At 34.6% G+C, this 22,949-nt stretch overlaps 3 protein-coding genes across 4 annotated transcripts in view; 2 read left to right on the top strand and 1 right to left on the bottom strand.

Moving 5' to 3' along the window:
- LOC116726134 (E3 ubiquitin-protein ligase rnf213-alpha-like) overlaps window positions 1-8,285 on the top strand; it is a 61,207-nt gene extending 52,922 nt beyond the window's left edge. For both annotated transcript variants that reach the window (XM_032572687.1, XM_032572688.1), the window contains exons 61-72: window positions 474-648; window positions 1,322-1,410; window positions 2,113-2,364; window positions 2,754-2,883; window positions 3,001-3,084; window positions 3,261-3,441; window positions 3,634-3,835; window positions 4,081-4,158; window positions 5,188-5,385; window positions 5,538-5,627; window positions 6,487-6,665; window positions 6,879-8,285. In XM_032572687.1, the coding sequence (XP_032428578.1) occupies window positions 474-648; window positions 1,322-1,410; window positions 2,113-2,364; window positions 2,754-2,883; window positions 3,001-3,084; window positions 3,261-3,441; window positions 3,634-3,835; window positions 4,081-4,158; window positions 5,188-5,385; window positions 5,538-5,627; window positions 6,487-6,665; window positions 6,879-7,035 (1,815 nt within the window). In that variant the 3' untranslated portion in view covers window positions 7,036-8,285. The remainder of the gene's footprint in view (window positions 1-473; window positions 649-1,321; window positions 1,411-2,112; window positions 2,365-2,753; window positions 2,884-3,000; window positions 3,085-3,260; window positions 3,442-3,633; window positions 3,836-4,080; window positions 4,159-5,187; window positions 5,386-5,537; window positions 5,628-6,486; window positions 6,666-6,878) is intronic.
- A 480-nt stretch (window positions 8,286-8,765) lies between these two features.
- On the bottom strand, window positions 8,766-11,424 carry lsm4 (LSM4 homolog, U6 small nuclear RNA and mRNA degradation associated). The gene is made up of 5 exons (XM_032572689.1): window positions 11,272-11,424; window positions 10,847-10,888; window positions 10,533-10,631; window positions 9,469-9,649; window positions 8,766-9,328 (listed from the first exon to the last, which is right to left on the bottom strand). Exons 1-5 carry the CDS (start codon window positions 11,407-11,409, stop codon window positions 9,222-9,224), a joined length of 567 nt encoding a protein of 188 aa, XP_032428580.1. The 5' UTR covers window positions 11,410-11,424; the 3' UTR covers window positions 8,766-9,221.
- A 481-nt stretch (window positions 11,425-11,905) lies between these two features.
- On the top strand, window positions 11,906-20,159 carry LOC116725136 (pyroglutamyl-peptidase 1). The gene is made up of 5 exons (XM_032571017.1): window positions 11,906-12,083; window positions 13,593-13,645; window positions 14,654-14,770; window positions 15,435-15,670; window positions 18,998-20,159. Exons 1-5 carry the CDS (start codon window positions 12,050-12,052, stop codon window positions 19,191-19,193), a joined length of 636 nt encoding a protein of 211 aa, XP_032426908.1. The 5' UTR covers window positions 11,906-12,049; the 3' UTR covers window positions 19,194-20,159.
- Window positions 20,160-22,949: the final 2,790 nt, after the last annotated feature.

Genomic DNA, 22,949 nt, shown 5'->3' on the forward strand with positions numbered 1-22,949 from the left:
GTATCATGCATTATTCTTGGTTAAAGCAGCTCATTAAATTATTGCTTCTGCTCTAAGCCACTGCAGAGTTATGTTCCTACGATGGAAGTATATTTTATATATATATATATATATATATATATATATATATATATATATATATATATACACTGCTCAAAAAAATAAAGGGAACACTTAAACAGGTGTTTAACACTTAAAGTGTTCCCTTTATGTTTTTGAGCAGTATATATATATTTTTTTTAATTTACTTATTTATTTTTTCCAGTGAAATGAGGTTGAGTTTAGTTTTTCCTTATGAAAAGCTTTGGCAAAAGTATCAAGGTTTCGATGGGTTTTCTGTCCAGTAATTTATTAATTTATTGACTTCTATTGAAGTCATTTAGTTTAGTTTAGTTTAGTTTAGCTAAAATGTCCAGCAAAACGGCAAAAAATATTTTACAGTTTTTTGTTTTCTTTTTAATTTCTGTTTCTAGTCCGTCCAGCAGATCATCCATCCACCTGTGGAAGATGTTACTTTTTTTCTCAGTCAGCACATAATGAAGGATCTGGAGCAGCTGACGCAGGCCCTGGCAAAAGGAGCGGATGATGCTGCTACCACTGCCCACTTGATTCTCAAATCCCTTCAAGAACCAGTGCAGCCCAATGACTGTAAGCAGTACACCAGACAGTCTTTATGTAACTGTTTCAGACATTATATTATTATTATTATAAATCACAAACACATGAGCAAAACCTGTAGTACTGTGAAACAATGTGCACAATTTTCTTTTGTCTTTGTTCTCATAGGTTTGAATCATGAAGTGATTCAACAAAACATGATTGTTTTGTTGAATCACTTCATGATTCAACAAAACAATTCTGTTTTACTGATACATACTGTATCAGTATGTATCAGTAAAACAGAATTGTTTTACTGATACAATTCTGTTAAAATTTTTTGATATAATATTGATGTAATATTAAAAAAAACATCTGCCTTCAACTATGAGCAGTTTCACTGACCCTGTGGATGAAACGCATGCCCACCACATGACGCTGCCTCCTGTCAAGGTGATGCGTTAATGAGGCTGCCCTTGATCAAATCGAAAAGGGATGAAAAGAAATGAATTTTTGTAAATGTTGATTTCAGTTATATCTGAAAGCAGGTATTTGTATGGGAGTGTTTGCACTCTTTGATTTAGCTCTTTTTTTTTGCATAAACATAAAGCAGTGATTTTATTGGGTACTAACGAGCACTGTGTTTTGTTGAATCACTTCATGATTCAACAAAACAATTCTGTTTTGAAAGTTTTACTAATATGATCTGTTTTACTTCCCTCAGATAACATTGATGCTCAACTTTCTACAAAAGCATCTAGAAACACTTGGGAGACGTCTGTGGCTACGGACATCATGACCCCTAAACTGAAGGTAACGTCTCCTCTTTTACTCACTTTTTCAATTAAACTCTGAATTGACTAATTTCTGTAAGTTTTACAGAAACTGACTTTGATGTCAGTAGACCAACCAGACTTATCGGCTGTGAAAAAATACATTTGTGCCATTAATTTAATCTACAAAATTAATTACATCTTTCCATTGAGGTAAAATCTGCAGTCATCATGAAGGAGGCAAAGATTCTTTATTTTAGGATTTATTGAAACAATCCACATGGAAAAATTAACATTTCGTTAAAATTGTTAAGAAAAAGTCATCCTAAGCTAATTGTGATAACAATTTGAACATAAGGAAATACGTCAATTTGGGACAAATGTTTATTACCTCCATAAAAATGCAGCTTTTGAACTAAATCACAAAATCCAGATGGCCAGCTAAAGTGGAGAAGAAAATTTGAACTTCAAAGGTTCATACTATAACAGCAATATTAAAAATGTTATGATCTACAGAGAGACTTTTGTCCACATATTTTGAATAGCTAAAATCACAGGAATCCTATTGGTGGGTTTTTAAATATCAATCAATCATTGCTTCCTTTTGAGAGACTGACACTTTCCTTTTTCAATTCTTAGTATTTTTAAGAGATATTGACATTTCTTGCAGATTTATGTTCAACCACAGTGATGTTTCATTATTGTGACAAACTTAACAACAACAATAATTTGTTCTGTCTAGATTCTTGATCAACTCCTGCAGGAAGCAAAAGGCCACATTACAAATGATTCCCGTGTTTCTTCAAACTTCATCCTGAGAATCACTTTTGGCAATGATTGTCAATTCCTCACATCGCTGCAGCAAACATCTGAGGTTCACAGTTCAGCAGTGTGGAGCTGCAGGGAGAGGCTGTCATTGCTCAGCCTCTCACACATCATAGAGTACAGCGATCTAAAAGAGGAGCTGCCGCTGCTCTGGAAGTTCCTACAGAAAGTGAGTTTATACCAGAAACGAATATTTAATCTGTCAGCTACACCACAAAAACACAAAATCTTACCAGGTATTTTTGGTCTAGTTTCTAGTGCAAATATTTCAGTACACTTGCACACAAAACTAACTTACAAGTAACTTTTCAGCAAGATACAGGAGCTTGTAACCTTAATCTTAATCACTAGTTCCAGTAGCAGATTACTAACTTTCACTTAAAACAAATGTCTTGTTTTAAGGGTATAAAGAGAAAGTTCAAAGCAGTCTAATAATTAATTATAAAAACAGTCTTCTGATGAAAATATTCATTTTGAGAACAAGTTCTAAGGTTAAAATTAGAAATGACCAAGGATGTAGGATAAAGTTATAACTAGAACCACTTTTTGTTCTTTCAGGAGAAAGAATATCGTCAGATTATGTTTCTGCCAGATATTGTAACGTTGCAGAACCGTTTGGTGAAAAAGTACCAGAATGCCTCTGAACAGATTGTTGGTTCAATTTCTGATTTCTTAGAAAATCAAAAAGGTAATTTTAAATATCATAGAGCAAATATTTTTGATAATACTCAGTTTTACGGAGTAATTTATTGGGCTGCTATCTTTAAATCTTAGTGACTTACTTTTATTCTTTCCAATCGTTCAGGCTCACAGATGAGGCCATGGTATGAAAAACACATCAAAATATTCTTGCAAACGTGGAACCTGCTAAGAGTCCATGTGACAACCAGTAAGTAACTGCCTCTCTCCCAATGCCTGCTGGATTAAGGCACCAGCTTAAAATGTTTCAAGTTAAATAAAAAATTAAAGATTTAAATAGATTTAGATTGATTCTCACTTTTAAAAAACGAGCTGCGTGTTGTATCAGTAATATGAATATATCTGTCCTGTCTTCCTAAAAAACAGATGAGCTAAAAATCCCAGAGGAATTTTGCAGTACCGATCTGGACATGAACAGCCCCCTGCAGTACCTCCTTCCCCGGCGTCAGGGTCCAGGACTGTGTGCCACTGGGCTGGTCAGCTACCTGGTGACCCTGCAGAATGAGCTGGTGAACGCTGTGCACCGCCACTCTGGAGAAGAACCCAGGTACAAAACTTATTTAATACTATACTTCAGAGCTACACTGAAAACAAAGTTTACAGAATCACAAAACAGAAGAAACTCTAAAGGTTTGTTAATAAAGAACAAGTTTTATCTGTTTTCTGTTGCTTTATTCTTCTTTTTTACAAAGAACATGAAGCAGAACATCTTAATTTACATTTTATTTATCAAACACAGCTACAAGGTTGCTATTGCAGACCTGATGGATGAGCATGTGATCAGCTATGATGTGGAGAAAGACCTGCTGCCTCTGGTTCTGTCAAACTGCCAGTACAGCCTGGGACGCGGCCAAGAGACGATATCCGAATACGACCTGCCGCGAATCCAGCAACAGATCCTCACACGCTTCTTACAAGAAAAACCTCTCATCACCCGAACTGTGAGTCAGCAGAGTTTAATTACAGTCACTCAGTGAGCGTAAACAGAAACAGCAAATAAAATTTAACTGATTGTTTTAACTGTTTGGCTTTCACTAAGACAGGAGTAAGTCAAGAAATAACAAATTTATATGCTATAAGTGAGACCAAAAGCTTTTTTTTTCTCATCTTGGTATATTACACAATTTGTCTCTTTTATGATGTTACTGTATTTTATTTACTGAACTAAACTATCTGTTTTTTTCAGGGAATTCCCACTCTGATCAACGCACAAGGCAAAGACTATGAGTCTATTTTCAAAGCTATTAAAGGAAAAATCCCACAGGTAATTTTTAAACTGTCCAGTTTGATTTACAAAACAAAAATTATTTTCTGTAGTTAGTGTAATAAACAACAAAAATGTAATTTAAAGTTGTATTTTACATATTTATTAATAAACTGAATTATAACTATCTATAGATGTAACTTGTATTTCTTGCTTATTAACTAATCAGTATCAATTAACAGTAAATAAAAAGGTAAAAAGTAACTATAAATAAATAAATAAGTGAACAAGTAATTATAAGTAAATACAACTAATTAGGTCCGTAAGTAAAAGTTGTGGGTAGGATAGATAGATAGAAGATAAATAGATTAGAAAACAATTAAGTAAATATGTATATGAAAAGTAATTTATTAAAGGTAAGTGCGTTACTAAAAGTCAACAAGAATGTAAACAGAAGTAAGTCAGTAAAAGTAAGTGATCTACAATCAGTAATTGAATTGGTAGATAATTAAGTACATTAGAAAGTAAAATGAAGTAGGTCTGTGTGTAATAAATGGATAATTGAAGATAAGTTGATAACTAAACTCAGTAAGAACTTAAAGCTAATTTGGTCAAATTAAACATGAGTTAGTAACAATAAGCGAGTGATCTAGTAGCTGGCGTTAGGAAATAAGAGAAAGATTAGTTAAAATTAAAATGCTAAAAAAAAAAAAGAGGCCTGTACTTCTATAGCACTTTATCAAGTCCAGAAGGCCACTAAGCACTTCTCACTGCTTTCAAAGTATGTAAATAAGTAAGTTCAAATGTAACAAAATAAATATAATTTATAACCAAAAAGTACATAAATAAAAATATATTAAAATGTGCAAAATTTTGTCAGAGAAGCCCTCTACCTCTCTATGACAGTAAAGGTTCTACCAAATGTTTTTCTGTGCGTAGTTATATTAAACAAACATCATTGCTTACAAAAATACAACATCTTAACTTGATGAACACTTACTTTTTTGTACATGGACCCACGATACACATGCAATTAATTCATGATTACGTGACCAGGATGTTCATGGATGGTTTTTCTTACTGTTTCAGGTCTTGCCTACCAAGATGACCCGGAACAGAATATCCAGAGAGCTCGACTCGTTAAGTGAGGTGTGTGAAGCGCTGAAGATTGTTGAGCTACTACTGGGATTCCTGTCAATGACTGGTGGTGATCCCAGAATGCCACTGGTCACTTACCTCCACGACATATTAAAGATGGACCAGAACATTGATGAGTACATACAGAAGGTAAGTACTTCTGGCAGAGACAGACAGATGCTGTCTATTTGTTTAGACAATCATCAATATAAGCAAAAATAATATAAAAATGACACCATTACTCTATTTACATTCTTTAGACGTGTAGTTCCATGTTTGCATTAACTGTATGTTTTCTTTAGGCTCTGAGGAAATGTAACCTGGAACATTGTGTCTTCTTGTGGCAACTTCTCTCCTCCCTCAAATCTGAAAACATGCTGCCTCTTAAAAGGGTACGTGTCTATTTTACTGTAATGTCATTTAAGTCTACATTTGTTAAATCTGTAATATAATGTTTCTATTACTACTACTTTTACAGAAAAAAGTGAACTAAACAACAAAAACATACTATAACATATGGTACTAAGCTATAGTGCATCACTCTAGGTTGATGTATTCACTTTTCAGGTCACACTCTAAGAAATGGTTCCAAGTCATTTTCTACCTCATTTCACTATTTAAGGGTTCCTTTTTTAAAAGCGTTTTCTGTTCTTTTGCTATTGTCTTTTTTTTTCATTTTCAAAATTAAGACTTAAACTCTCCGTCTGATCTGCCTGCATGTGGGTCCAACTACAAACAGACAAAACTTTAACTGAGATACTGGAGGATTTCGCTGAGTAGAAGTCAGAATCTATTATCACTTCCATCAACTTGAAAACAAAGTTTTGTTACGCCAAGAAATTATCTTGGCGTAACAAGATAATTTGTTATCTAGTTATTACAAGACACCAACTTCTGTCTAGATTTATTTTCTAAAAAGGAAGTTTGACTTAACTCCTTAAATTTAGCATGAAGTTAGCTTTACACCCAAAATAGTAAAATAATTATTCAACTGATCCAGTGAACAATACATTTGTATGTCTACAAACCAACATAAATAAAAACTTAATCTTTGAGCTTGTTTCTCCTTTTTGGCTGCATCACATAAGACCTCTCTGAAGGGTTTTTAAAACAATTTTTACCTCCATAAAGTTTGCAGTGTACTGCACTTTTTAAGGTTTAAGGCAGTTTAATACAGCGTATTCTTTTAATCCACCTGGGTTCTAAGTAGACCAGAATAAATACGCCTTTGCTTGATGTTTATTTATGAAGGACCCGTTTTTGGAGCATGCAGTAGAGTATAAGAAGCCGCTGACTGACCCAAACAAGGCTGAGCTGAAAGGCTTCATGTCTCGTGGAAACGCTGGACAATGGCTGCTGGAGATGCACGAGTTCATCCTGCTGGTTCTGAGCCGTCCTCGCATCACTGATCTCTATGAACCTTCATGGAGGTAAAATACACACAGCTGAATTTAATTTATGCTCTTTATGATTGTTTTTCCAGCTTTTTTCTAGATTTTGTTTCTAAAAAGAAGGTTTGAATGAACTCCTTAAATTTAGCATGAAGTTAGCTTTCCCCATGTCTGCTTGCTTGGGTTTCTTAAGCTTTTGTTTTTGATAGACTTGAGAAAATAAAGTGATTTTTACTTATTATTTTTTCGTAGTGTAATAGAGTCGATGCAGCTCTACATGGATGAGAAAAAAGAAAAGGTTCCTCAGTATGTGGAGGAAAACTTCCCTGAAAATCTACAGCTTTCCCAAATTCTGGAGGCTTGGAAATATATCGTCACATCCAAACAGGAGTGGATGAAGGAGGGATGAGGTGACTGCTGAAGATTTTCAATTTATTTCTGGTTGTTTTGTTGAACGAAGAAACTTTTTAAGACATCTGTAGCTTTTTCTAGTATTTTTTCTCACTATGACAGTAATTATAACTATCATTTATTCTAACCAATCATGAACAAAATTATCTCAGCTGGTTTATGATCCATCAGTTCATGTTATTAGTCAATGTTTTTATTCTCCTAAAAATGTCATTTATTCAATATTTTATTCTCAGATTGTTGTGTATCGTAAAACTAGGTCATCTGTTTGGGATGATAAATTTATTAAGATTTGAAATTAATTTTAATTTTTGTTCTTTTTTTAACTAAAATTGCTATTTTTTTTCAATTTATTGAAACATGTTTAAGTACAGATACGTGTTTTAGCTTAAAATTCTCATATCAATACAATATTGCTGTTTTATATAAAAAATATTGGACATACTTAAAAAAAATTTTTACTTGTTTTAAACACATTTACTTTTTTGAATGATTTATTTAGAAAACTTATATCAGAAGAATTTGGCATTGTGTATTTAAGATTTGAAATCATAAAAATACAAAAGTTTTTTTTCTTTTACTTAAATATTTGTTATTCTACTGAATTTTCCCATTTATTAAGCAATGCATAACTACAGATATGTTAAATGCTCTTATCAATACAATCATTCTGAGTTTATGGTGAAAATGTTGGACAAACTTGGGAAAATGTTTTTACTTGTTTTAAATTTACATTTTTAAATAACTTAATAGAAAAGAATATTTTTGTTGCTTAGAACAATGGAATTATGATGCATGTGATAAATTAGCATGTTTTTATTCTTATTTTACTATGTTTGTGTCAGAATGTTCATGAGAATTCAGATGAAATAGTAATAAAGTTTAGAGACTTTTTAAGTCACCTAACAACAATTTTTCAAGCTGAAGTTAATTTTTTAATATTCTAATGTGGTTTTTTTTTCTTTTGCGGAGACAATTATGCTTTGACCATAAATATATTAACATTTTGATTAAAAAAATTGACAAGTGCTGAATTTCATGTGAAATATAAAGTCAAGAACTGTTGAAAGTTATGTTTTTTACTCTTAGGGATTACTTTTAGTTTACTATTATTTTAGCTTCACTGTCAAACCATTATGCGATTAATAAAGTACTGTTGGGGGGGGGGGAATCAACTATGTTTTACCTATAAGTGATTGCTTTTGTTTTGATTGTACTCATCACTGAAATTAAAATCATCAAAAATAATCTTGACTACTCAGTGATCTTTTTAATTGGTGAGTTGTAATGTTTTATTGTAAAACAGTGAAAAACTTTAGATTCTGTCAGCAGATTTAAATATTTTGTTTCTATGAATATAGATGATTTTGATTTATAGCCAATGATTTTTAATTTATAAATCCTCAAGATGGTCTTCACACTTCAGATCAAATCATTTAATTTAGCTTTGCAGTTGTCACAAATTTAACTCTTTGATTACATTTTAAATCAGCCCAAAATTTTATTTCTGGAATAAAATAATCCCAATGTGTATTTGATGTAAATAATACTGTAAGACTTTAACTTTGATTTGGCTCTTATTCTTTCATTCTTTTAGTTTCAAAGTAAATGAAACAACCTTAAAAACCAAATTATTATTTTTTTAGACCGAGATGAAAAGATGCTAAAGTATCTCAGATTTGTAAATTAAACCATTATTGAAAAATAAATATTTTCGGAAAATATGAACTGCTTTCAAAACATTTTTTATTCTCACGTTCTTTTGTACACAAATTACAATAATGTGTGTTAGAAAAATAAAAGAAAACTCAACTTATGTTGGACTTTTCCATTTCCATATGAAGAATATGAGAATCTTTTCATGCATCACCTTGAAAATGTTTTTAACTAAAGATCAGCAGCTGAACCCTTTCAGCTCCCAGTCTGACGTTTCTCCTGATGTCATCATATCAAACGTACAACTAAAGTAAATAAAAAGACATTTAAAAAGATATTCGTACAGACTGGACACTTCCTACATCATGAAAAGATCTGAGCTAAGTTGTTCACAACACAACAGATGGATATTCCTCCACAGATTGACAGAAATTTCTGAAGATGAGACAAATAAAAAAAAATCTATACAATCAGCAAAGCTTTTGTGTTGAATGCATCAGGAGCCGCTCAGTAAACGGGCTGCTTGGGTCAGTGCTGGTTCTTCATTCCCTGAGGTTTGCCTGTTTTCTTATCGGTCGGCGGCTGCTGGCCCCGCCCAGGACCGGACATCCCTCTGCCGCGGCTGCCAAACACACCTGCAAATCAAACGATCACCACGTGTTTAAACTCCGACATCTAATCTCCTCTAGGAGTAAAACAAGTCAGGAGATTCAACTGTGGAAAGTTTGAGCAGCACATTTATCAGAGGAAACAAACAGGAGGTAGTTCTGTTCACCTCGGCCGGGTCCACCTCTTCCTTTGCCCTGCTGCTTGTTCTGCTGGGAGCCGCCACGCCCGCGCCCCTTCGACAGAACCTCCTCCTTCACCATGTCGATGATCTCATCTGGGATTCGCAGGTACTTGATCGTGCTTCCTCGGATGTAGCACTCAGGCATCCTCCAGAACTTGTCTCCATCCTGTGGGGGGAAATAAGTGTTGATAATTTAGTCATTGAAGACTGAAAGCCTCTGATACAGGAAAAAAAATTAGTAATGATGAAAATAACGACTGAATGAGAAGTTGCGATCATGAAGACAAAAAATGGAAACTGCTAGGAATTTTTAAGAACAATTGCTACAAAGGAACAGAGTTTATTTGGTATTTTAAGGTGATTTCAAGTCAAATATTAAACCTGTTTTAAACTTTCTGAAACATTTTATTTGCTCTCTTAACCAATTTTCTATCAATATTTCAGAAAAAAAGCTTCATTCAGTTCAGCATCTTGAACTTTAAAAAAAAAAAAATCTCAGGAAAAATGGTAGAATCAAGTTCACAAAGAGGAAGGATTTTAGAAAGAAGAAACAATTTACAAAAAGCTTTAGCCTAAACATACGACACACAGTAGTTTCTTGATTTAAAGATGATGCTTTTTGCATGTCTTTTACCAAACCTGCTGGATTTTTCCCTGCTGTATGTCTTATAGGCTTAATAAAACGCTGGCTGTCTTTAGAGACACATAAAGACACTTACAAAGTTGGCCTTCTATCACCTGAAGAACATTTCCAGGATTAAAAAACTAATGTCCCAACAGCATATTGAGAAATTCATAGATGTGTTCATCTTTAGTCGCACTGATTACTGTAACAGTATCTTTACAAATCTGCCTAAAAACAGATAATCAATCAGCTGTAGCTGATCCAGAATGTTGCTGCTGGCGTTCTGACTAAACCAGGAAAACAAAGCACATCACCCAGTTCTGGAGTCCTTTCTCTAGCTCCCTGTAGCTCAGAGATGCTTTAAGTCATCTTAAAAAACATATTTAGTCTGGATACAGTAGAAGGTGATTCACCACGGCTTTACCCTGGATGTGCAGATGACTTCTCTCAGGTTGATGTTCATCCAGTTGTCGCAGCTCACCAGGTGGCCGTTGTAGGTTTCCCCATTTTTAAGCTCAACCAGCTGGAAAACAAAACAAATCATCACAGAACGCAAATAATTAATTATCAGTCCGCAGCACAGAAGACATTACAGTTAATTGTATACATCAGGCTGATAATTAAGTTATGTTTCTGCCAAACACATCATAACAAATGCTTCACAAACGACGTTGTACTTCGATGTGTGAGTTGTGAGCATTAAAACTGAATTATTTAGGAGTTAGTGTGTCTCCTCACCATGGGATGGTTCTGGGCAGTTTTCAGCAGAGACAATGGAAGCTGAAAAATAACACAAGTACATAGTTTATATTTTCATAAAGCGCAATCAAAGCAACTGCTGTCTTTTCCGCAGCAAACACGTTATCCATTAGTATCCAACGAGTCATATAAAGATATATTACAGTATCAACGACAAAGCATGACCTTCATAGAACTAAGTATGAATATTCATAAAATCACAGGACAGGTTTCTAACCCATAAAATACTTATTTGAGTAACGAAGACCTCATTTAGCCATAGATGCTAACATCAGTTAGCTGTCGGCTCAACAATTTCCTGGTTTACAAACCTATAAACGTTGTTTCTGTCAGTCAAACTTACCATTTGCATTTTAGATTAATAAAATAAAGCAACCGATCAGACTAAATTGTTATTTACTCACCATTATGGTTATATTTGTTTCTATTTCTTGTCTCCTGCGATAAATAACACGGCTTTTCCCACCTACACTTCTTCCTCGTCTCCTAATGGTAGGGGGCCGTATCTTATAGTGCTGCCCCCTGCTGCTGAAAACATGCATCTTCAATGGCTTTGAGTTCCTCTGCCTGTATGCTTCTTTTTTGCTTCTAATAGATGAAATAGCTTTCAATGTATCTCTTTGAGTAGTTGTACAGCAATGAGACGAGTCTAGTGAGTGAAAAGGGAGTCAGCATTAAAAAAGGATTGAGAGGGGATTGTTGTGTCAACAATTTATCCCCAGCAAGTGCATCCTAGAATAACAAATCATAGGTGCATGGAAAAAAATGCAGAAACCAGAATATCTTTCAATCTTTTTTTTCATTGCATACACCGTTAAAAAAAAGAAGAAGAAATACTCTTAAAACTGTTGTAATTTTAAAAACAAAATACAGTAAAAGAAATAAATAAAGAAAAACATTATAACACGTTTCTGAAAACAAGAATTCACGTGGTGGCGGTAGGTAAGTGCATCACCAGCTAGTTTACCGACCGCTTAGTAGACACAGAAGAAGAAGAAAATTTCACGTCAACGTCATGACGTTGCGTTCAACGCACCACGTAGAATGAAGGAGAACGGGCTAGTTTCCTCTGATTGTGGCAGAAGGAGCCGTCAGCTTAGGGGGGGCTTCGACTCTCTGCGGGGATCTGCTTCAGTTTACGAACCGAGAAGAAGCGACGGATTCTAGGCGACATTTCAGGCGATGGATAACAGCAGCCGGACTGTGGTGGTGACAGGTCGGTGTCTCGTTTCGGCGCGGTTGTTGTCGTGCTCCCGGGAGTGAATGAAGTAAAGGAAAAGTTGGAGAAGATGACAGCTGCTCTGCCCTTAATGGCGTCAGGTTGTTCTGAGCTGCACTTGTGCCCTGAAAGAAACGCTTTGTTGCTCACTTTGCAGAGTTATTCGCGTGCTTTTAATCCACAGCTGCTGAGCATCTTATTATTTTGACAGCACTAAAGACTTTGCAAATTATTTGTTTTCTAACATAAATTAATAATTGCACGTTGTCTTTCTTAAATCAGTGTTGTTGTTTTTCTTGGATTGTTTATGCATCATGTCTTTAAACGTAATATATATTTTTTAACCTACGTTATCTCGAGTTTTAAGCAATAACTTATCCTGTTTGTCTAAAATAAAGTAATTTATTATTATTTATTAATAGTTATTAATAGCTATTGACAGCAAAAGGAAAAGAAAAAGCTGCATTTTATAATAATTAGATGTTTTTCTGATACTTTTATACATTTAATTATGTTTTTACCTTAATTGTAACTTTTTGTTTTTTGATTTTATTTGCTTTTAAAGAGTGAGGATCTGTATCCTCATTAGTTCTGTAATTAATTAGCAGTCCAATAATGTTTCAGAGCTTTAATGTTTGTACTATATTGCTTTATGTGTAAAATATTTCTTCTTATGTTTATTGTTTTACTTAAACAATAAACATTGTTTAATACTTCTTGCTTCTAGTTATCAAATATGTTAATATCTTTTCCATCAGTAAATAACAAACTTATTCTAAAATATTACCAGTTTTGATAAATGAAAACATATTTTTATGATTTTATTTTATTTTTTTAAACTAAATTTGCGAGGTGTGCTTTCATATCTCGCTACGTTAACTCAATGCTTTCTAACTGCACAAAGCACAGTCCTGACTGTTGCCTTCACACAGGAGCTCCAGACTGAGATTTTGTGCAGTCAGACACAAAAGAGTGCAGAGACTCGCAGCCCCATCCGAAGGGCTGGATGTGTAGATTGCTTGGGAACAGTTCCTGCACAATAGCGGGCCGGCGGGCAGCTGCTGGCCCCTCGCTCTGCTCCTTTTCAGCAGCCTGTCAGACAGACTGATCCTTTCTCCACCCAACCCCCAGGGACCCGCTGACCCCGGGACGGGTGGAGGAGAAGGAGCGGGGGGGATCAGTTGTATATCCCTATATAAACAAGCCTGGCTGAACAACCATTAGCTGTCCAGATATTTTTCTTCAGTCTTTATGATGCTCTTCATGAAGTGGTGATAATTACTCCTGCTCTGTAGGAAAGTGTGTTTATTTTTCACCTTTTTGTTTAATGACAGGCTTGTTTTCATTTGCAGTTCAGCACTAAAACATATAAAATCTGTACTTTCTTATAAATTAAACTGAGTTATCACATTTTCTCTGCATGAATATAATTAAAAGTTGTTTTTTTTAACTTTTACACAGTCATGATTGTAATCTTGAGTAAAGTAAACATTGGGTCTCTTGCAGGTTTTGGACCATTTGGAGAACACACTGTCAACGCCAGCTGGGTAGCAGTTCAGGTATTACCTTCATCTGTTTGTTTTATTTGGCCTCATAAATAATATTATGTTTAATCATAAAGACGTAGAGAGAGAAAATGAAAGTAAAGTCTAACATTTATCTCCTTGCAGTAGCAACACTTAAAGCTTGTAATGCCCTCCGTGTTCGTGTCGCATGTTTTTGTTCACATTTGGAGATGTTTGTATTTCAGACAGTTATGTGACACTTTAATGGCCGCCGGCCGGCCGGCTTCACACTCCGCCTCGCTGTTTGTCGGGGGCTGCAGTGGGGGGATGATGGTGGTTGTCAGGGTGTCTAGACGGACTTGATAAGGATATTAGAGCCAAACAAAAGGCCTCATTGAGGCAGGGTCACAGACACGGCCAGACCAACCTACTTTAACACTAGTGAGGGGGTCAGCGACCTCGGTGACCTGTCCTAAATCGAGACGACGGGGGGGAGGTGGACGTCCACTGGCTGTAAATTCAACACAAATTGTCTTCCTTATGAAATCTATTATTGCATCTTTTTTAATATGAATAATGGAGACTTTAGGTGGAAATATGTAGGCCTGTCACAATAACAAATTTTGCTGGACGATAAATTGTCCCAGAACTTATTGCCATAAACAATAATGTTGTTTTGAGAACATTTTCAAGTATTATAATTCCAATAATGACATAAAAATGCAGGAACACATTCTCAAAGATCAATAAACTGATCAATAAAGGCCACAGAATCTCTGAAGATGCATCTGTAATAAATTAAGGAAGAAAAACAAACTTCTACAAGTTATTTGTGACTAAATTATAAAAAAATCACCCAAATTTTAAAGAACAACTTTGAAAAGCATTCAAAACTGCTTTAAAATATTACAAATGTCTCACACCTTTAAAGGTAAATAAAAATCAGTCATAATTCAGGAACTTCTGCACAGAAATGTGTTTTATTCCTGTCAAACAGTGATAGTTGCTGTAATTATTTCTGCTGTTGAATTTCTTTAACCGTAAAGGTTTTGTTTTTGTCAGGAAATGAAGAAACTTGGATTGGGGAACAATGTGGACCTGCATGTACATGAGGTTCCTGTAGAGTACCAGAAAGTCCAGAGTTTGGTTCCCTCATTGTGGAAGCAATTTCATCCACGGGTAAGACAAAAAAATCACGTACATCTGGTGTAGTAACCGTGTTTATAAAGGTTGAATTTAGTCCCTAATATGTCTGAGACAGATTTGGAAAAAACTAAGAGCCACTGCACTGAACCCGATGGAAAACCTCCTGGTTATTCCACCAAATATTGATTTCTGAACTCTTCCTGAGTTAAAACATTAGTGTTGTTGTTTCTAAATGAATATGAACTTGTATTCTTTGAATTATTTGAGGTCTGAAAGCACTGCATCTTATTTGTTATTTTGACCATTTCTCATTTTCTGCAAATACATACTAAAATTTTGGTTGGAATATCAGAGACATGTTGTCAGTAGTTCATAGAATAAAAGAACAATGTTCATTTTACTCAAACTTAAACCTATAAAAAGTAAAATCAGAGAAACTGATCATTTTAAGTGGTCTCTTAACTTTTTCCTGAGCTGCATATTGTCTTGTTGACTCAGATTTTATCTAATTAGACTCTTGGATAAACACTGTGTTCAGACTTTCAACAAAATTACACCCAGTCATACTCTTTGACCTTAAAACAACTTTCACAATAACACATTTTGCTTCAATTTAAGTTGTTTTATGCCACATAAACTTATAGCAACATTGTTGTAAAGCCGCCTTAGTGATTCTAACAATCGGTTGCTTGTCCAGCTCATCGTCCATGTGGGAGTCTCAGGGATGGCCACCACTGTGACGCTGGAGAAGTGTGGCAGAAATCACGGCTACAAAGGCCTGGACAACAGCAGCTTCTGTCCAGACTCACAGTGTTGCATCGTGGGAGGCCCAGACTGTATCAACTCAGTTATTGACATGGAGTTGGTCTGCAAGAGAGTGACTGCGACAGCTGGACTGGGAGTAGCTGTGACCGTCTCCAAAGATGCTGGAAGGTGAAGTGGATCTTTGTTTTCGTTTTGTTTCTTCTGTGTCTCCATCAGAGCTGGGTGGAGAAATCAAAAAATGGACTCAAATAAGAGCAGAACCACTTCATTATGTTTTTACTCAAGTAAAAGTAAAAAGCAGCCAACCAAGAAATTAATTTAAAAAGTATTGATCAAAAAGCAATCATTTAAAATGTAAAAATCATCATCAGATGGACCAAAATATAAAGTTATGTGGAAATGTTGGTATTTTAAGGACCAAAATGAAAAGAATTTATGTAATTTACAAAATAATAAAATCAGGCAAAAGAAGAAAAACTCAGTTTCTTTAAATATAAAACTTATTAACAAAAACTGCAGTTCTGTTTCTGTGAATTTTTGGTTTAAACACGTTTATTTTTCATTCAGTGGGAAGAAAATTCAGAAATTTTACTTAAGTAAGAGTAAAAATAATCCTAAAAGTATTTTTTCCTAAAAGGTTATTCAAGTAAATGTAACTAGTTACTGCCCAACTCTGGTTTCCATCAACAACTATTTTTTGAAAGCTTGCATTAGAAAAGGTTGATGTAAACATCAACATCTTTGAAATGCCTTATTGCTGAAAGGTGCTTTAGAAATAAAATTTAATTTATTGATTGACTGAAAATTGAAAATACTTTCCTCTATTTTGCAATAAAAAAAAGTTTGAAAGCTCATTAAAGTAGTTTTTGGCTTTTCAAGAAAAAGTTACCGTGCTAAAGTAGAAACATTTTCAGAATAATTTAAAACAAATAAATAAAAACTAATCGATACTTATCTGTATGAATTGCAGAGTTGGTAGTAACTACCTACATTTACTTGAGTATTTTTTGTGAAGTATTTGTACTTGAGTACAAATACTCAAGTACAAATTTTTTAAATACCAAAATTTCCACTTAACTTTATATTTTTGTTCATCTGATGATGTAATTTTTAAAATTAAATGATTGATAATTTGAGTAGACTTTTTACCAAAGGCTTTTTACTCTTGAGTAATTTCATGGACGGCTAGTTTTTACTTGAATAAAAATATGTTGAAGTACTACTACTCTTACTTTGGTGTAACTTTGGGTACTCTGCCCGCCTCTGCTGACATGAAACGTTTATATCATGATACATTTTTCGATCATATCGTCCAACCCTGTAGATTCAGGAATGATTTGTGCAACATAAGAACGAGTGTTAAGTGTTGACTTGGTCTTTAGATTCTCCAGGTTTGACTTGTTTCAGCAGCAAAAATGGAACAAAGGAGAAAAAATCCCATTTTGAGTAGAGATCGATGTAGCAGAGGGCAGCACAGTGCAGAAAGAAGTCAGTAGCACTGTTGGTATCGAGGGGATCCTGGGTTTGAATCATGGCGTTTGCATGTTGGATTTTCTCTTGGTACGAAAGTTTATTTCTTTGTATTTTCACAGTGAAGAATATTGGTGTAGTAAAATCTATGCAGCATTAATCTCTGGTGGTTTCATAGTAATTATGATTTAAAAGCCATGTGCTGGTACTACAAACTTTCATAAAAATGTGTAACTGGAGCAGATTATAAATGATTTCACTCTGACTCCATGTAAAATGTGTTGCAGCAACAAAAATAGGTTGTGATGAATAAAAGTGTGACCTTTGCTTCTGTTCCTGTGATCACACTTCAGCAGAGTCGCTACAAACCCAAAGGAAAACCTTGAATGGATCTCAGTCGCAGCAGCAGCAACTTGTCTGCTCTTTTTATACCCAAAATCTGTTACTGAGCCGCTGTGGTGGGAGTTCGCTGTTTTTAATCTGCATCGCTTCAACATAAATGTAAATTATCACTTTAACACTTTGAGTCCTAAGTTTAGTTTTGCTTATTTTAATTGTATGCAGTTCTTTAAATATCCTGGAGTAAATATATATTTGCCCATTTATCCATAAAACTGGAACTTTCAATATCTAGCTACTTATTTTTTCAATTTACCATCTATTAAAAGATTGTCTTATCAGATTAATTTCACTCCCTGCTACAATGGGGGTGAAATTACTGTAATTTCACTCCAAAAACAAAAGATTTATATATTTTTGTCCAGTTTTGGCTAAACTTCTGCTTTGCACATGTTGTTGCACATGTAATTGGTTTTTCTTTGACTCCAGTTAATGATTTATCAATTACTAAATTAGTTGAAGATTATTTCAATATTAATCTGATTGATTGTTTCACCCCTACACTATTGTAAATTAAGATTATTATTTGATTTCAGTTGTAAAACCTGAACCAACTGAATGTTTTAAGCTGTAATAACTGGGCCTGTCATGATTATAAATTTTCCTGGATGATAAATTGTCCCAGAAGTTTTTGCGATAAGCGATAATATTGCTGTGCTGAGACCATTTTCAAGTAATAATACAAGAACACATTGTTACAGGTCAATAAACTTTAAATTCTGATGAACATATAACACTGGAACTGGAAGACATTTTAAATGTCCACAAGAAATAAACAGAAATAAGAAATAAAATGAATTAAGTCTCTGTAAACAAAACAGTCCTTCAAAATAAAGCCCAGTTGAGACCAAATCACCAAACTGAAGACTTTTATATCCAGTTCTTGGTAGAAAAAGAGAAAAATGATAAATTATGCAAGTCAAAGTTATTGAATTTGTTTTAATTTATCATGTGATTAATTGATTTATTGACAATTATGACAGGCCTAGTAATAACTTAATAGTAATTTTCTGCCCTGCATAGGCCTGTCACAATAACAAATTTTGCTGAGCGATTAATTGTCTCAAAAATTATTGCGATAAACAATAATATTGCTTGAAGATAACTTTAAACTGATGTAATGGTAATGACATAATAATGTAAGCACATCCTGCCAAAAATAAAAATAAAACATTTTCAAAAGAACATTTAACACTGGAGCTGTTAAACAAAACAACCAAAAATAAATAAAATGGATTCTCAGTCTCTGTTAACAAAGAAAACTAAACAACATAAAACCAAAGTGGAAATAAAAACTACCTTCAACCAAGAGAGTGCAGATTATGAAGTCTGTATACTATATTGCCCTTCAATAATCAATAGATTCAGATAGAGAAGACGGGCAGATCCGACTGCCTGAGGCAATAGTTCACTCCTCCATTAAGGAAATGAGGAAGGCCTTTTTCATCCAGTGACATCAATAGAAAGAGAAAAGGGCAGGAAGAAACGATAAAGCTGATAAACTAAAATGAGGTTGATAATTTTCATTTATTCTTTATCGCGACAGGCCTTCCTGCTTCCAGTTCAGATCCTGTTTTGTTTTAATTTAATCTCTTCATTTGTCCCGTTTTCTGCTCTTTTTCTCAGGTACCTCTGCGACTTCACCTACTACACGTCTCTGTACCTGAGCCGCGGCCGCTCCGCCTTCATCCACGTGCCTCCTCTGGGAAAGCCTTACAGCGGGGAGGAGCTGGGCCGCGCGCTGCAGGCCATCATCAGGGAGATGCTGGAGCTCCTGGACCAGGCAGAGGACCAGATCCACTGCCAGCAGCACATCCACTAAGTGACCTCCCTCCAGCGTCTCCAGCCCGAGCCACACAAGAGTAATTGCACTTGACCACAAGTAGCCAAAACTTCCTTTTCTTGTTTTTTTTTTGTTTTTTTTGCTCTTAATTTACTGAACTTTTGAGATTTGGCCCTTTTGTTTATATCACTATATATGTTTCTGTTTTCCCTTCGTCACTTAATGTCTCCCCGTGGTAAGAAGATAAAATGGGAGTCTAAAGGGAACATTTAAGTTTAAAATCTGATTTAAAAGAGATACACGAGAGCAAGTCGCTGCTTTTGTTTTATATTTGGTCACAAACGGAGATACAAAGAGTCTGTGATGTGACGTTAAATACGATCTAAAAGCCCAAATGTGACTCCTATTAATGCACCTTATAGGGTTAGGGTTACTGTAGGAGACACATCTGGGAATCTGTAGCATCAGATCGAGATTTTATTTCTTTTTTTTTTTTACATGTTCAATTGCTAAATATCTAGAAGATGTCAATGTACATAACACAACATGGTTTAAGTAGAAATGTTTAGCTGTAAGCTTCATTCTCCGTCACCTTTTGTGTCCTGAACTCATCCGTCTTCTTTCCCTTTTGGTGTTGAATTATTTCCGAGTCGGTTTTCTTTATAAGAAGTTGTGAATTTGCCTTCCTTTACAAAGGTTATTTAAATCAGGGAACGGGTTGGTTCCAGCTCATACTTCCCCAGTTTGTTGGCCCAGTTCTGACAGAAATAAATAAATCTGCCCCGCTGAGATCTGACCCCGGACTGTGCAATGAAACTTTACGGATCTCCTTCACTGGAAACCTTCTCAAAGTCAGGATTTTACGGCTGCACACCTGTTGACAAAAGGCTCAAGTTTTTAAGTTTCCTGGCAGAATTTAAAAATAAATTATTTCTTTTAAGGTTAGTAAACGAAGAAAATACTGGAAAATGTTTGTTTCTCCCATTTTAGTGTTTCAGATCAGAGGAAAATCTGAGTCAGTGATTCAAATTTAATTTCTTAAAGAAACAATCTGGCTATTTGGAAATTCATTTTCATTCATAACCAGTTTGGTTTTTCTTTTTTCCCCTTTTAAAAAACACTAGAAGTAACTTTAAAACAGCATTTTGTTTTTGCAGAGTTTCTATTCGTCTGATATTCAGTTTAGTTAAAATATTCAAAATGTGTAGGGTATAAAAGGTATACACCCCTTGGATGTTTTACCCTTTTCTTGCTTCTTTAACAAATCAGTCATAAAAAAAGCAAAATTTTTATTTTTTCCATTTTGTTATAGTATGTATCTTTTTTTAATTGTCTTTATTTTAACAAAATCTGTTTTTCTTTTACATCAAAGGATTTTCTTGGTTATTTTTTTGTCAACACAGTTTAATTTTGTTGATAATGATTGATTTATAAAAGCTTTAAACAGAGTAAAGCATCCAAGGCGGTGAATATTTCAGAATCAAAGCGCTATTTTATATTTTTTTAATGCAATAAAATCCAGCTGATGTAAAACGGCATTAGGGAACTAAACACAGATGCTACATTTCCATATCATTTCATGCTTTTTTTTGTATTTAAACTCAAGATGCTTAAAGATGTAAATTAATTGCATCTTAGACTCTCGAGGAAAAAAATGCCAGCAGTTTGCAGCTCGAAGCCAAATGTAGTTTTTTCTGTCTTGGTTGTGCAGCTTTTCCTTCCTAATCCAAACTCTCTGACCTCAGTGAGTCACTTTTATTGTAGCTTCTTATTTTAAGTGACATGTTGACGTACTGAAGTCGGACGCAGAGTTTTCAGTCAGAACTGGGCCTTTAACTTTATTCCTGTTGCACTTTCTGTTTTTTGTAAATTGGTTTAATCTGTCCTGAACAGCATTTGTCAAACAATGTGAATGGTTGCATGTTTTTTTTAATTTTCTGTCACTTTAAAATGAATCATGTAGCTTTCCATGACCATTTTAACTTGTTTTTTTCTTTCCAACTATTATGAGATTTTTATCTTTCATTGAGTTTTACTTATTCTGTTTTTATTATTATTATTATTATTATTATTATTATTATTATTATTATTATTATTATTATTATTATTATTATTATTATTCCAGAGCTTTGTGTTTTGTTTTGCTTTTTTACATAAACAGGCCTCCCTTTTTGCTGTCTTGTTTCTTTTAATACCAAGGACAGTTTAGAGCGCTTCACTTCTTTTCAGTTTGCCTCAGCAGCTTTTTTAAACTTTTATAGCTAGACTTGTTCATGTTTTAACATTGTTACACAGCTTGGATTCATTGAGCTTTAGTAAATCACCCCTAATTTTAACACTGCCGTTTATATGTGGATCCAGGTAAGAGTTGTGATGGCATAATTGGATCGTGGAGCCACTTAAATTTCATCCTGTCATTGTGTTTAAAAATCTTTGCAGTGATTAAACCTTAGAGCACAGCTTTGTCCTGAGTTGTTGTAAATATTGGCAGGTTATTGTGTGGCTTTGTGAGGGTTGTGAAGAAGGCTGTCTGCAAATTTTCTGCCTCAAGCTAACCTTTGAGGTGACCTCTGACCCTCTCCTGTGCCTTGTTGCTGTTTGTGTCCTGAAAAAGGCCTTACTAATTCTTCGTGGGTCAGATCTGAGAAGTATTATCGATGCTGTCCGTACAGACGTGTGGCTACCTCACAAATACTGTTTTGGTTTTGATCTCAGTGTGTGCTCAGTTGTGCACCTACATCTTTGCTCTGTGACATGTTGACGGTTCTCTGAAAGATTTTTTTTGTGTTATTATGCACTGTTACAGTCTTTAATCTCACTTTGTAAAATAAAGGCTTTGAAATAAAGAAATTAAATGATGACATTAAATACCTTTCTGTTTAATTTTCTTACAACTCAGCGGTGATGCCGAATAAAAGCACTGACATCATTTTAAGAAAGCATCCACAAACTTTGATTCAAGCTTGGAGAGTTTCTGAACATCAGCTTTCAAGTATTGGCACAGATTGAATCGATTTCTGGGATTTTTGCCATTCAAACACACAAATATACTTTGGCATAAACCAGGAAACAGGAAGGATTTGCAGTAGCAGACCATCTTGTCAGTAATCTGATGCCTCTGACTGAAGACTGGTGCTGTATGCCGACCACATGACTCATCACATTTCAACAATTCAACATTTGGACAGCGGAGACAATATTCTACAGCAGCATTTCCTGAATGACACCATCGGTTGTTGTCATCAGCCACTACTAATCCACCTCATTTGCTTTTGCTTTTCCTTACGTCTCTGTCTGGTAAAGAAATGTTGAAGTTGGTGATGTGATCAATGGAAGAAATGGTTTTAACTTAGTCCCATTTGCTTTGGTCCATCAGCAAAGTCTCCTTTTCAACTCCTCTGGTAAATAAGGTGTTATTTGAGCTTTTGAGATGCTAATCACCTGCTCCCAGTTGTAAAAACATACATTTGTTGCCATGGTTACACATAACTGTCAGAAAGTAAAATGGTAAATGCAACAATGATTCCATCTGCATCCAAATGTGTACTGACTCATCCAAATAAAAAATCTGAACAACAGTTTATAAAAGGAATAAATCAGAATTAACGTAACAGAGCTACGGAACATGGTGTCACCACAAACCCAATTCTAGAAAATTAAATAAGAGAAACATTTCTAAAAAATCAAAGAGTGAAAATCAAAAAAATCAAAAGAGTGAAAATCAAAAGAGTGAACACTCTTTTTCAATAATCTGTCTGTGTTGTTCCCCCAATCCTCCCCACCTCCCTCGGTTAC

This window comes from Xiphophorus hellerii, chromosome 9 (genome assembly GCF_003331165.1).
Source record: "Xiphophorus hellerii strain 12219 chromosome 9, Xiphophorus_hellerii-4.1, whole genome shotgun sequence".
NCBI lineage: Eukaryota > Metazoa > Chordata > Actinopteri > Cyprinodontiformes > Poeciliidae > Xiphophorus > Xiphophorus hellerii.

Bases quoted from the DNA above. Each gene is read 5' to 3' on its own strand.
- lsm4 (XM_032572689.1), bottom strand. From the start codon at position 11,409: ATGCATGTTTTCAGCAGCAGGGGGCAGCACTATAAGATACGGCCCCCT. The intron at 10,889-11,271 runs GTGAGTAAATAA...GTTATTTTTCAG, and splicing joins AAACAAATATAACCATAATG to CTTCCATTGTCTCTGCTGAA. The intron at 9,329-9,468 runs GTGAACAGAACT...TTTGATTTGCAG, and splicing joins AAGAGGTGGACCCGGCCGAG to GTGTGTTTGGCAGCCGCGGC.
- LOC116725136 (XM_032571017.1), top strand. From the start codon at position 12,050: ATGGATAACAGCAGCCGGACTGTGGTGGTGACAG. The intron at 12,084-13,592 runs GTCGGTGTCTCG...GGTCTCTTGCAG, and splicing joins CCGGACTGTGGTGGTGACAG to GTTTTGGACCATTTGGAGAA. The intron at 15,671-18,997 runs GTGAAGTGGATC...TCTTTTTCTCAG, and splicing joins GTCTCCAAAGATGCTGGAAG to GTACCTCTGCGACTTCACCT.